Raw genomic sequence first — 13,426 nt, 5'->3', positions numbered from 1 at the left:
GCATGTTTTGGCACCCGTTCATGGGCAGACCTCCCTCCTCTCTGGCCTATGTGTGCTGAGCTATAAGATGTGAGGGAAGTTTGCACTGTTTTAACAGGGATACCTTTGCCTCCATGGTTCCCTCAGCTGCAGCTCCACTCTCTTGTGGATGAAGGCCAGAACCCCGCTTCCTGGCTTCTGAGAGAGGCACTAGAGAACACGCAGTGTTGCAAACTTACCTGGGCCTTAAGGGCTCACTGCATTGAAGTGAGAAGAATGCCGGCTATTTCCCTCATCCAAAGGGTCGGGATTGGAAGAGTCTGCAGAGACCCCTTCAACTCCTTTGCTTTTCTGAGGGTGGGACTGGGTTGGGTCAGACCTTGCCAATGGAGCTGGGTGCAAGCTCAGGGCTGTGGGCCTTGCTGCTCCCCACTCAGTCCTCAGGGCTGGGCACAATACTCAGCCTGGCTGGGGACGGAGATTGTGTTGTATAAGTGAACCAACAAATTAATCTACAGTACTGTGCTCACTGGAGTTATTGCAGGGCTGCTCCAAAGGACAGAAACCATCTTTCCAAAATGTGCACTCCACCATTCAAAATGCACACCAACCCAAAGCCCAGGGTTGATTACCTAGGGCCCTAGATATACCTGGCTCGACCCTTTTCTTCCATAGAGCTCAGGTCCTGGGGGAACTGGTTCCTGACTGCTAGAGTGTCTGCAAGCAGGTCACCATGGATGCCTGACCGCCTGCTTTGGCAGCTCTCTCATGTGAAGGACTTGAGGTAGGAAGGGAAGAAGGATGGGGGAGGCTACAACCCAAGGTGGCCAATAGCTGCTGCATAGGCACATAGACATCTCATCCCTTCGTTTCTCCACCCACGTTAAGAATTTAAGTTTAGCACTATTCTTCCCACTTTATTCAAAACAACAGAAACCCACCAGTTGTATAGTGTCTTCCACATATTAAGTCGGTCAGTGTGTTATTTATACATTGGCTCCATTATTCCCACATTACAGGAACCCTGCAGGGTAAGAAGCCATCCCCATTTCACAGATGACGAGACTGAGACTGACAGAGGTGAAACTGCCTCCCTAGTGTCCTACAGCTGGTGTGGCAAGGCCAGAGGCTGCACTCTGAGCTCTTCACACTCTAGTTTATCACCACAGCTTGCATCACCTGGCAGAGGTAAGTGTCACCTGCCTTCACTGGCTGAGAAGTTGGCAGAGCAAGAACATGCATCCAGGCCCAATCCCAGGCCTCCACAAACCTGGTGGATCCCTACATGAAACCAAAAGCCATAAGGGACACCTGTGAAGGTGGCTGGGAAGAAGGAACTAGGCGTGAACTAGCTTGAAGTTCTGGCCTCCTTACAACCAGGCTGCCAGCTCCTACATCCCCTGTCCTTGGCTCCCTTCCCACTCAACTCAGCCCTGGGAAAGTCAACACACATTTGTCACTCTGACAGCACAATAATGAGAGGAAACCAGGGCCTGGAGTAGGAACAGACAGGGCACACAATGCCCTGCACAGCAGGGCTGCCAAGCAGAGAGACTGCCTCCCACCCAGTGCATAGTCACTTCCCACCTGTGTTCTAGGGTCAACCAGCTGCCCTTTAAAGGCAGGCCCTCAGGCTGTGGCAGGGACCTAGGGAGTCTGTGATGTCTTTCCAAAGAGGTCTATCAAAATGTACTCCTAGGTTGTTGCCAGGCAACCAAACAACAGTGGGACAGGTGTCCCTCAACCCCAACTGTCTGCCCTGTTTACCTGGACCCAGCTCGGGTATCACTCCTAAGAAAAAGATGAAGAGGTGTGCTGGCTTGGAAATTTCAAACTCGATTCATCTTAAAGCCATTAAGAACTATTTGGTCAAGTGACAGGGAACTGAGGTCTTGGCACAGATGGGTGAGCCTGGGTCTGGATGAGTGCATTCCTAGGCCCAGTTTCTCCTTCCAACAGCACCAGCATTCTCACTCTCCCTGACCTCCCTGAATCTCAGGCCAGGAAGTCAATGCAGGTACCCACGAGTTACCTGCAGAAGCTAGCAAAGAAGTATGTGAAGTTACTCTGGCTTCTGCCTGATGTTTGGAAAGTCAGCTCTGAGGCTATGTGAAGAAGCAGCCGACTGTCCCCTGGGACTCCCATCCCAGCCAAATGAGGGTTGTCACGTCAAGCCTGTCACTGTTTTCTCACTTGAGCTGGAGATGCTGCTGTGAAGCAGAGGCTCTGACGGGCATGGGACTGTGGAAGCATCACGCTTGCTGCTGCAAATGCATGACATGAGCCAGAAGCCTAACCAGCCGGAAGGAACACCCACTAAAAGCACATTATCTGTGCTCAGAGCACCCTGCCCTGCACTGGGCCTAGGGAAAGCACCCTACACACACCTGTTAAAGAGGTTATTGCGGCGAACCATCCGCAGAAAGCCAGTGGGGTCAGTGACCGAGTTGAGTTTGTTGTTCATCTCTTCAAATTGCTGGTCCATGATGTCTCCCGCTTCACTCTCTGTCTCACTGCTGGCACAGGCCCTGCAGGAAAAATTGCAGAAAAAGCCAATCAGAGACAGGAAGCGCTGAGCTATGGAAGTCAGCTCTGAGGTCCTGTGCCATTCTGTCACCAAACGATCCTCTAGTACCATTGCCTCCAGATGTCAGCATTACCCTACTCCCTCCTCAGTGTCCCTGAGGCCCTCTTCCTGAACTTCTTTTGTCCACTGCTTCTCCAGATGAACTCTGGTTGGTTGTTTATGGGCTGTCACCCCCCACTCTGCTGTGAACTCTCTACAGGCAGGAGCTGTGTCTGAATAAGAATTGTATTCCAAGCATCTGGCATATGCATGACAGACTAGGTGAGGTGCTGTCTGTGATGGGCTGGCCACACACTCTTCCCAGAGTAGAGCTGAGGCAAGTGCAGCTGTGAGGCAATCCTCCCTGCACAAGCTGCAGTCCAGTCCATTTCAGAAACAGTAACTAAGTACCTACATCGTGTTGAATACTGTCCTAGGCAAGGGGGACATGCAGCCTAAAATGGCATTTTCCAGATGAGGGGACAAACATGCTGACAAGTGGCTGCAATGCTAGTAGGGCAGGCACTGCTGGAAACGCAAACGTGAGAACTGCTGCTGATTTGGCCCATTTTCCAAGCTCAGCATGAGAAGGTGACCATTTTTTAATTAATAAATTCATATTTCCCCTATGACAGCCTTTAACAGAACATCTCACAATGTGTTTTAAGTAAACAAAAATACCCAGGAGTACCTTGATTCATCAGCATGATTAAAATGGCAAAAGGCTTAATAAATGTAAAAGCCATGCACTGTGCCCTGATGAGACACGGACAGCCAGGCCGTGGCTAATGTGTCTGTGGAAGCACTGCCGGCCTGCAGTCATCCTCCTCCATGCCGCACCATGCCTCCCAACCAACTGAGGCTCACAAAGGCGCATGTCTATGTTGAGCCCTCACCTATCCTAGGCATCAGGAACACATTCAGACTTTGCTGAGATGCTTTGCTGAGATGCTTACTGATACCTCGCCCACAGGAAAACTACTTTCAGACCTTCCTGCTAAGGACTGGCATAAAGAAGTGGAGGGCACCAGGGCACTGCAGGCAGCAGTCAGTCACTAGCCCCTCATGTGCTAAGCAGGTGGGACTCTGGAAAGGCGCAGACCACCTGTCGCTAAGAGGAATAAGGCTTGGTGCATAGAGATTTGGGTTTAAGGCAAACATGACCCACTTCAAATGGCCAAGCTGGTGACACCTGTGACAGAGAAGGGAAATAAGCCCCTCACCAGCTCATTCTGGGGGGCAAATGAGACATGGCATGTAAAGCTGCTATGCAAACTTGAATGCTCTATGTGAACACCAACCCTGGTGTAAGGGCTAAATTTATGTCAACGTGACTGGGCTGCAGGGTGCCCAGATATTTGGTTAAACATTATTTAGGGTATGTTTGTGAGGGCATTTCTAGATGAGATTACCATTTAAGCTGGTAGACTGAGTAAAGTAGACTGCCCTCCCCAGCGTGAGTGGGCCGCATCTGCTTATCCATTGAAGGCCTGGATAGAGCAAAAAAGTAGAGAAAGAGAAAATGTGCTCTTTCTGTGCTGTCACCAACCTAAGGCATCAATCTTTTGCCTTCAGGCTTGGACTTGAACTGAAACTTACACCACTGGCTTTCCTGGGTCTCCAGCTTGCTGCAGCAGATCCTGGGGCTTCTCAGTCTCCATAACCACATGAACGAATTCCTTATAATAAGTTTCCTTTATCTCTTTATAAAAATAAATAAATATACATACAAGCACATCCTATTTATATCTACGTGTTGTGTGTGTGTGTGTGTGTGTGTGTGTGTGTGATCTTTTATTGGTTCTGTTTCTCTGGAAAACCCAGATAAAAACATCTAGTAATTATCTCAGAACCACACTGATGACTGGTAAAGTCCTGGCTATTGGCCTGCTTTTGTTCCAGCCTTCACAGTCTGGAACTGGCTCTTTAACCATAGTGCAGTACCTGGCATGCAGCAGCTATGCAGTGGGGAATTGCTGAATGAATGAATGACCTATGCTGGAGAGAATTTTACAATGTGCCAAGTATTTTTACACAGATTTAATTTTATCTCTATGACAACTCTGTGAGGTAGGTCTTATTATCTCTATCTTATATCTAAGGTGACAGAGGTTCGGAGAATCCAAGGAACTGGGCTAAAAAGTATTAATTAGGTGGTAGAGCTGAGTCTGAGTCCAGCTCAGATCTGTGGCACTCACTGACCTCCCTCCCCCTCCCCCTAAAAGGCTCTAAGCTTCTCACAGACTCCATGCTTCTCTCCTGGGGTTTGACTTCGACAGGGAGGGGCTGAATATAGGAATTAGGAGAAACCAGGAAACTTCTAGGATCGAAACAAATCACCAAGCTTCCATCATGTTGGACAGCTTTTATTCCTCTCACTGCCTGGTGGACGTCAGCTGAACAGGCAAGCAGGTGAAGACTTGAAAGGCTCCTTTGGGAGCTGAAGGCCCTTCACAGAGACCCTGGTAAATATTACTCAACGAGCTCCTCTGTCCAGGGACACATTTATCATCTGAATGCAACTGCCTGCTTGGAGCTGAGAAATCGGCTTGTCATTCAGCACTTTGCAAAGGGGAGAAGAATTGCCTGGGACCTGTATCAGCCTCCATTATCTTGCAATTCTGTTCTTACTGTCAGCCACAGACTGAGCCCTCAGTATCTCCTGCTTAATGGGGTTGTTTCCTATTTCCTGACCCTTCAAAGTATTAACACTGAAGGGAAAAATAAACAGGCGATGTCATAGATAAAGGGATCTCCCATTTACAAAACAAGCCTCATATCTATATAGTAGGAGTCCCTAGTGCCTTGCTACCAGTTCTCACAGCACACTCACTCTCCTGCACCCATTTCTCTGAGTGACTTTCTAGAGATGGCACATCTGGTCACCATAGGCCCTGATTCAATCCATATTGCTTCAACAATAATTACTGGGTGGGAACCATGTGTAAGAATTATAAAGGCTAAATAGATGAGAGTCACATTATAGCTGCCTTCAAGGTGCGTACTATCTGGTATGACTAATATCCTTTAGTTCTTCCTTATTACTAGCCAATCCCTTTTACTCCAATCTCTGTTCAAATTATTGTGTGGTTTCTTATTCTTGCTTTGATACTGACTGATATATACTGAATGTTAATTTAAAAAACAAAATAAATCCTATTACCAAATCCTGGGAGGAAGTCAGGAAAGTAAGATAAGCTTTGGTGCCCCTCACTCATTGATGAGGTCATTAGGCTGACCAATCCTCAAAAATTCACTGTGCAACCAGTACATCCAAGACACTCAGCCGGGGCTGGGATTACTCAAAGGAAGAACACTTCTGCCCTGAGAAGCTGCTAGATAGGCACACTAATCTCTGCAACATGAAAAATAAATTACTACATAGTAGCACATGTATGTATATAGAGAGATTGAATGAGCAATCAGTACAGGATAAGCAGGGGAGAGAGCAAGAAAAGAAAGAGAGGAGGAGGGAATGAATATGAGAATGTGAATAAACAAACAGTGGCTGTGCAGAAAGAGCCCCTAAAGCATTTAGTCTTACAGCCTGATTTTAGCCACTATTCTGATGGCCATGATCTGAAACGAAGAAACAATAGAGACACATTGGCTTTGCAGACAAAACTGGCAGTCATAGCTCAGCAGAGGATAACTCGAGGGAGAGAGGGCACGTGAGCCGGGTGGCAAGACAGGAAGAGTGGAAAAGGAGGGCACTCCTGGCCCACCAGCTGCTCAGCACTGGCAAGCTAGGGAGGCACCAAAAGCTAAGATTCCGCCTGTCTTTTCTTCCTAGTCTGCTTACATTCCACTCCTGCCTAACCAGCTCTGGACCCTTGGCCCTGCCTACTTGTCTTGCCCTCCAGACTCGGCCACACACTCGATTTCTCCTTCCTTCGTGGCTCTCTAGGCATGAGGATTCTGGCTCAGACATCCTTCTTGGGCCCTTTCTACTCCTGGACTCTGGAGGGTAAAAGAGGACTCTGTTCTTGTTCCAGGGGCCTGACTTGGCACTTGCCCATCAGCCAGAGTCCTGCCTGGACCTGACCCTAGTCTTTTGCCTGGAGTCAGGTAGAAGGTTGAGGTCTGGATCATTATGGTCATGGAGAACAGTGAGGGCAAAAGGTCAAAGTCAGTACAAGCTGGCTTAAGCAGAGGGCAGCAAGGTATACCTCCTGGCGAGGGCTGAGAGGGGAGCTGGAGAGAGGGAGCAGTCCAGAGACAGGCAGTAGCTGCTTCATGGTACCTACCTGCCCTGCTAGCATCTGTTCCAGGGACTCTGTGAGAAGCCCAGATCCTGCCTGCTCTGGGGAATATAAATCATGCCGTCACCAGAGGCAAGCTCCAAAATGCTGTTCACATGCAGCTTTCCCCAGAGAGATGGAAATGGCTCATGAATCAAGCATCTCAGAGCTGTGCCAGAGCTCTTCCTGTTCTTGGGGACATGGCTTGGCAAGAGGCTCCAGATAGGATTTTCATTTGCAAGCATGGCCACCTGATCTCTCCAAGAACATGCTTGCTCTCTGTCATTCCCCTGACAGTTGCAACTGAAGCTCCACAAGGCACACTTTTATTTATGTCTCAACATCCTTTTACTACCTCATTCTGTCTCCATTCCCCGCCCCGCTCCAGGCTTCTTGTGCACTGATAACCAGTTACTTGCCAAAGACCAACCAATTGCAACCCTGAAGCTGGAAACGACAGGCGAGAAACTCCATCTTCAGTTTCCTGTGCACAGGGCAGTGAGACAGCTCCTACACCGCTGGCCCCATGCCCGATGGGAGCAGATCAAAGGCAGCAAAACACTCCTTTTTTCAAAGCGAGGATCTTTTTGCAATTGGTAAAACTTCAGAAAGCAAGAGTTAGTGCATTTGCAGCTACTTCCTATAATCATTTTTTTGCCTTCTGATTCTGAAAGGCCAGGTCTAACTGTGCCAGTACCCTATGTTGGGGATTCTACAACCAGGAAGCAGAGGGTATCTTGGAGATCTGAAAAGGTGCACAGATGACAATACCATGCACACTTACTAGGTTTTGCATGGGCTGATGTGCCAACAGCTGAAAAGGCCCACCCATTTTTCCCAGTAGCCACTTAGCAAGAGCACCAGAAAATGAAGACATGAGACTTTTGGGAACTCAGGATTTCTGAGACCTTTGAAACTTTCCCATGTGACTTACTTACCAGTTCCTGTCTATTTTTTCTTACTAACAATTCGTAAACTTTTAAGATGAAAAGAGCCTGGGCTAAAAAAAAAAGCAATTTAGTTGCAATCTTAGTCTCTGATAAAACAGACTTTAAACCAACAAAGATCAAAAGAGACAAAGAAGGTCCACTACATAAATGGTAAAGGGATCAAGTCAACAAGAAGAGCTAACTATCCTAAATATATATGCACCCAATACAGGAGCATCCAGATTCATAAAGCAAGTCCTTAGAGACCTACAAAGAGACTTAGACTCCCACACAATAATAATGGGAAACTTTAACACCCCTCTGTCAATATTAGACAGATCAATGAGACAGAAGGTTAACAAGGATATCCAGGACTTGAACTCAGCTCTGGACCAAGTGGACCTAATAGACATCTAGAGAACTCTCCACCCCAAATCAACAGAATATACACTCTTCTCAGCACCACATCACACTTATTCTAAAATTGACCACATAGTTGGTAGTAAAACACTCCTCAGCAAATGTAAAAGAACAGAAATCACAACAAACTGTCTCTCAGACCACAGTGCAATCAAATTAGAACTCAGGATTAATAAACTCACTCAAAACCGCATAACTACATGGAAACTGAACAACCTGCTCTGGAATGACTACTGGGTACACAACGAAATGAAGGCAGAAATAAAGATGTTCTTTGAAACCAGTGAGAACAAAGACACAACGTACCAGAATCTCTGGGACACATTTAAAGCAGTGTGTAGAGGGAAATTTATAGCACCAAATGACCACAAGAGAAAGTAGGAGAAATCTAAAATCGACACCCTAACATCACAATGAAAAGAACTAGAGAAACAAGAGCAAACACATTCAAAAGCTAGCAGAAGGTAAGAAATAACTAAGATCAGAGCAGAACTGAAGGAGATAGAGAAACAAAAATCCCTTCAAAAAATCAATGAATCCAGGAGCCGGTTTTCTGAAAAGATCAACAAAATAGATAGACCACTAGCAAGACTAATAAAGAAGAAAAGAGAGAAGAATCAAGTAGATGCAATAAAAAATGATAAAGGGGATATCACCACGATCCCACAGAAATACAAACTACCATGAGAGAATACTATAAACACCTCTATGCAAATAAACTAGAAAATCTAGAAGAAATGGATAAATTCCTGGACACATACACTCTCCCAAAACTAAACCAGGAAGAAGTTGAATCCCTAAATAGATCAATAACAGGTTCTGAAATTGAGGCAATAACTAATAGCCTACCAACCAAAAAAAGTCCAGGACCAGACGAATTCACAGCCGAATTCTACCAGAGGTACGAAGAGGAGCTGGTACCATTCCTTCTGAAACTATTTCAATCAATAGAAAAATAGGTAATCCCAGCACTTTGGGAGGCTGAGACGGGTGGATCACAAGGTCAGGAAATCGAGACCATCCTGGCTAACCCAGTGAAACCCCGTCTCTACTAAAAAAAAAAAAACACAAAAAACTAGCCAGACGAGGTGGCGGGCACCTGTAGTCCCAGCTACTCGGGAGGCTGAGGCAGGAGAATGGCGTAAACCCGGGAGGTGGAGCTTGCAGTGAGCTGAGATCCGGCCACCACACTCCAACCTGGGCAACAGAGCGAGACTCCGTCTCAAAAAGAAAAAAAAAAAAAAAGACGGAATTCTCCCTAACTCATTTTATGAGGCCAGCATCGTCCTGATAGCAAAGCGTGGTAGAGACAACAAAAAAAGAGAATTTTAGGCCAATATCCCTAATGAACATCGATGTGAAAATCCTCAATAAAATACTGGCAAACCGAATCTAGCAGCACATCAAAAAGCTTATCCACCATGATCAAGTCGGCTTCATCCCTAGGATGCAAGGCTGGTTCAACATATGTAAATCAATAATTGTAATCCATCACATAAACAGAACCAATGACAAAAACCACATGATTATTTCAGCAGATGCAGAAAAGGCCTTCGACAAAATTCAACAGCCCTTCGTGCTAAAAACTCTCAATAAACTAGGTACTGATGGAACATATCTCAAAATAATAAGAGCTATTTATGACAAACCCACAGCCAATACCATACTGAATGGGCAAAAACTGGAAGCATTCCCTTAGAAAACTGGCACAAGAAAAGGATGCCCTCTCTCACCACTCCTATTCAACATAGTGTTGGAAGTTCGCCTAGGGCAGTCAAGCAAGAGAAAGAAATAAAGGATACTCAATTAGGAAAAGAGGAAGTCAAATTGTCTCTGAGGATGACATGATTGTATATTTAGAAAACCCCATCGTCTCAGCCCAAAATTTCCTTAAGCTGATAAGCAACTTCAGCAAAGTCTCAGGATACAAAATCAACGTGCAAAAATCACAAGCATTCCTCTACACCAATAATAGACAAACAGAGAGCCAAATCTTGAGTGAACTCCCATTCACAATTACTACAAAGAGAATAAAATACCTAGGAATCCAGCTTACAAGGGATATGAAGGACCTCTTCAAGGAGAACTACAAACCACTGCTCAATGAAATAAAGGAGGACACAAACAAATGGAAGAACATTCTATGCTCATGGATAGGAAGAATCAATATCATGAAAATGGCCATACTGCCCAAGCTAATTTATAGGTTCAATGCTATCCCCATCAAGCTACCACTGACTTTCTTCACAGAATTGGAAAAAACTACTTTAAAGTTCATATGGAACCAAAAAAGAGCCTGCATAGCCAAGACGATCCTAAGCAAAAAGAACAAACTGGAGTCATCAAGCTACCTGACTTCAAACTATACTGCAAGGCTACAAAACCAAAACAGCATGGTGCTGGTACCAAAACAGAGATATAGACCAATGGAACAGAACAGAGCCCTCAGAAATAACACCACATATCTACAACCACCTGATCTTTGACAAACCTGACAAAAACAAGCAATGGGGAAAAGATTCACTATTTAATAAATGGTGCTGGGAAAACTGGCCAGCCATATGTAGAAAGCTGAACCTGGATCCCTTCCTTACACCGTATACAAAAATTAACTCAAAATGGATTAAAGACTTAAATGTAAGACCTCAAAACCTTTATGATACCATAAAGACCTTTATGACACCATAAAACCCTAGAAGAAAACCTGGGCAAAACCATTCAGGACATAGGCATGGGCAAGGACTTCATGACTAAAACACCAAAAGCAATGGCAACAAAAGCCAAAATAGACAAATGGGATCTAATTAAACTAAAGAGATTCTGCACAGCAAAAGAAACTATCATCAAAGTGAACAGGCATCTTACACAATGGGAGAAAATCTTTGCAATCTACCCATCTGACAAAGGGCTAATATCCAGAATCTACAAAGAACTTAAATTTACAAGAAAAAACAAACAACCTCATCGAAAAGTGGACAAAGGATATGAACAGACACTTCTCAAAAGAAGACATTTATGCAGCCAACAGACATATGAAAAAATGCTCATCATTACTGGTCATTAGAAAAATGCAAATCAAAACCACAATGAGATACCATCTTATGCCAGTAAGAATGGCAATCATTAAAAAGTCAGGAAACAACAGATACTGGAGGGGATGTGGAGAAATAGGAATGCTTTTACACTGTTGGTGGGAGTGTAAATTAGTTCAACCATTGTGGAAGACAGTGTGGCGATTCCTCAAGGATCCACAACTAGAAATACCATTTGACCCAGTGATCCCATTACTGGGTATATACGCAAAGGATTATAAATCATGCTACTATAAATACACATGTACATGTATGTTTACTGCAGCACTATTCACAGTAGCAAAGACTTGGAACCAACCCAAATGTCCAACAATGATAGACTGGATTAAGAAAATGTGACACATATACACCATGGAATACTATGCAGCCATAAAAAAGGATAAGTTCATGTCCTTTACAGGGACATGGATGAAGCTGGAAACCATCATTCTGAGCAAACTATCACAAGGACAGAAAACCAAACACCGCACATTTTCACTCATAGGTGGGAGTTGAACAACAAGAACACATGGACACAGGGTGGGGAACATCATACACTGGGGCCTGTCAGGGGGTGGGGAACTGGGGGAGGGATAGCATTAGGAGAAATACCTAATGTAAATGATGAGTTGATGGGTGCAGCAAACCAACATGGCACATGTATACCTATGTAACAAACCTGCACACTGTGCACATGTACCCTAGAACTTAAATAAAAGAAAGAAAGAAAGAAAGAAAGAAAGAAAGAAAGAAAGAAAGAAAGAAAGAAAGAAAGAAAGAAAAAGAAAAGAGAGCCTGGGCTTCCTTTTAGGAATAGCAAAGAAAGGCTGGGAGACATCCTACTCTATGGGATGTCTCACACAGGAGAAGAACCCAAGAAACAGAGAAGCGATGTGAGTCTTTAAATCAGGAATACAGGCTACACATTGGGGATGAGGAGAAGGAGGCGGTGTAGTAGACAGCTTTGGAGCAAGCTCTGACCACCATAAACATTCTACTTCTAGAAATTGCCTCCCTGGGCCAAGCGCGGTGGCTCACGCCTGTAATCCCAACACTTTGGGAGGCCAAGGCAGGTGGATCATGAGGTCAGGAGTTCAAGATCAGCCTGGCCAAGATGGTAAAACCCCGTCTCTACTAAAAATACAAAAATTAGCCAGGCGTGATGGCGGTCGCCTGTAATACCAGCTATTCGGGATGCTGAGGCAGAGAACTGCTTGAACCCAGGAGGCAGAGGTTGCAGTGAGCCGAGATAATGCCATTGCACTCCAGCCTGGGTAACAGAGCGAGACTCTGTCTCAAAAAAAGAAAAAAAAAAAAGAAATTGCCTCCCTGATTCACAGAGTCACATATGGTGACCATCCTCCCTGCACTGGTGATTGTATCAGATGTGTATTCCTGCCCTAAGCTTGGCCTATCAGATTCCTTTCCCCAAAATTTGTGTGCTGGAAAACAGGGGAGCTGAATGTAACTTCCTGTGGCTAGTTCTATAGGCTGTGGGTGAGCACAGGAGCCATCCGAGGTGGCTATTTTCCCACTCTGGGATTAGGAGCAGAGAGCAGTTTGCACCTCCAGCTGCAAACTGGAGGTCTGCAGCAGGAGGTGCCAAATAAAGCAGCTGAGCAGTGATGAGAACCAGACTGCCTCCCACAACCTAGGGGTTCCCACAGCTTTCCTTTAGTGTTCCAAGTTTGCCTTGGATTTCATGGGGCTCCTCACCCATATAACCTTATTAGAAATCCCCCTTTCGATTAAGCAAGGTTTGGGGAGGATTGTCGTTGGGAGAGAGGAAGGGCAGGGCGGAGAAGTGTCCTCAGGGACCTGTGTGTCCTCACTGCCCAAAGCCACAGCTGTCTAATTGCTCTGGTATCATTCAAACTTATGGGCACGTTGGACGGTCAGTGGGTAGAGAGAGTATGAGCTGCACACCAGAGCAAGATGTGCTAGAACCATCCATGAGGGTAGAGACAAGTGAAAGCCATTCTTCTCAGAAAATTCCTCCCAGGGGGCCCAATATCATGCCAGAGAAAATGTGGTAACACCAGCACAGTCTGTGAAGTCAAATCCACTAGTTCAAACCCTCTGTAGGGGCTAGCAGTGGGGCCCTTCCAGCATTTGCTGTTGACACTGCCTGGAGCTATGAACAGTTTCTCATCAGAAGGTCAGTCACTATCATACACTCACTGGTCTCTCTGGAAATGCTTATATTTGAATGAGGCTAGA

At 45.5% G+C, this 13,426-nt stretch overlaps 1 protein-coding gene across 6 annotated transcripts in view; it reads right to left on the bottom strand.

Annotated features, from left to right (window-relative positions):
- Nucleotides 1–13,426, bottom strand: part of TTC28 (tetratricopeptide repeat domain 28) — a 718,240-nt gene that overhangs the window by 49,477 nt on the left and 655,337 nt on the right. For all 6 annotated transcript variants that reach the window (XM_015149977.3, XM_077950259.1, XM_077950260.1 and 3 more), the window contains one exon: nucleotides 2,367–2,507. In XM_015149977.3, coding sequence (XP_015005463.2) covers nucleotides 2,367–2,507 — 141 coding nt within the window. The remainder of the gene's footprint in view (nucleotides 1–2,366; nucleotides 2,508–13,426) is intronic.

Source organism: Macaca mulatta, chromosome 10 (genome assembly GCF_049350105.2).
Source record: "Macaca mulatta isolate MMU2019108-1 chromosome 10, T2T-MMU8v2.0, whole genome shotgun sequence".
Taxonomy (NCBI): domain Eukaryota; kingdom Metazoa; phylum Chordata; class Mammalia; order Primates; family Cercopithecidae; genus Macaca; species Macaca mulatta.
Note: the sequence above shows the minus strand (reverse complement) of the source record. Positions and strands in the feature narration are given on the sequence as shown.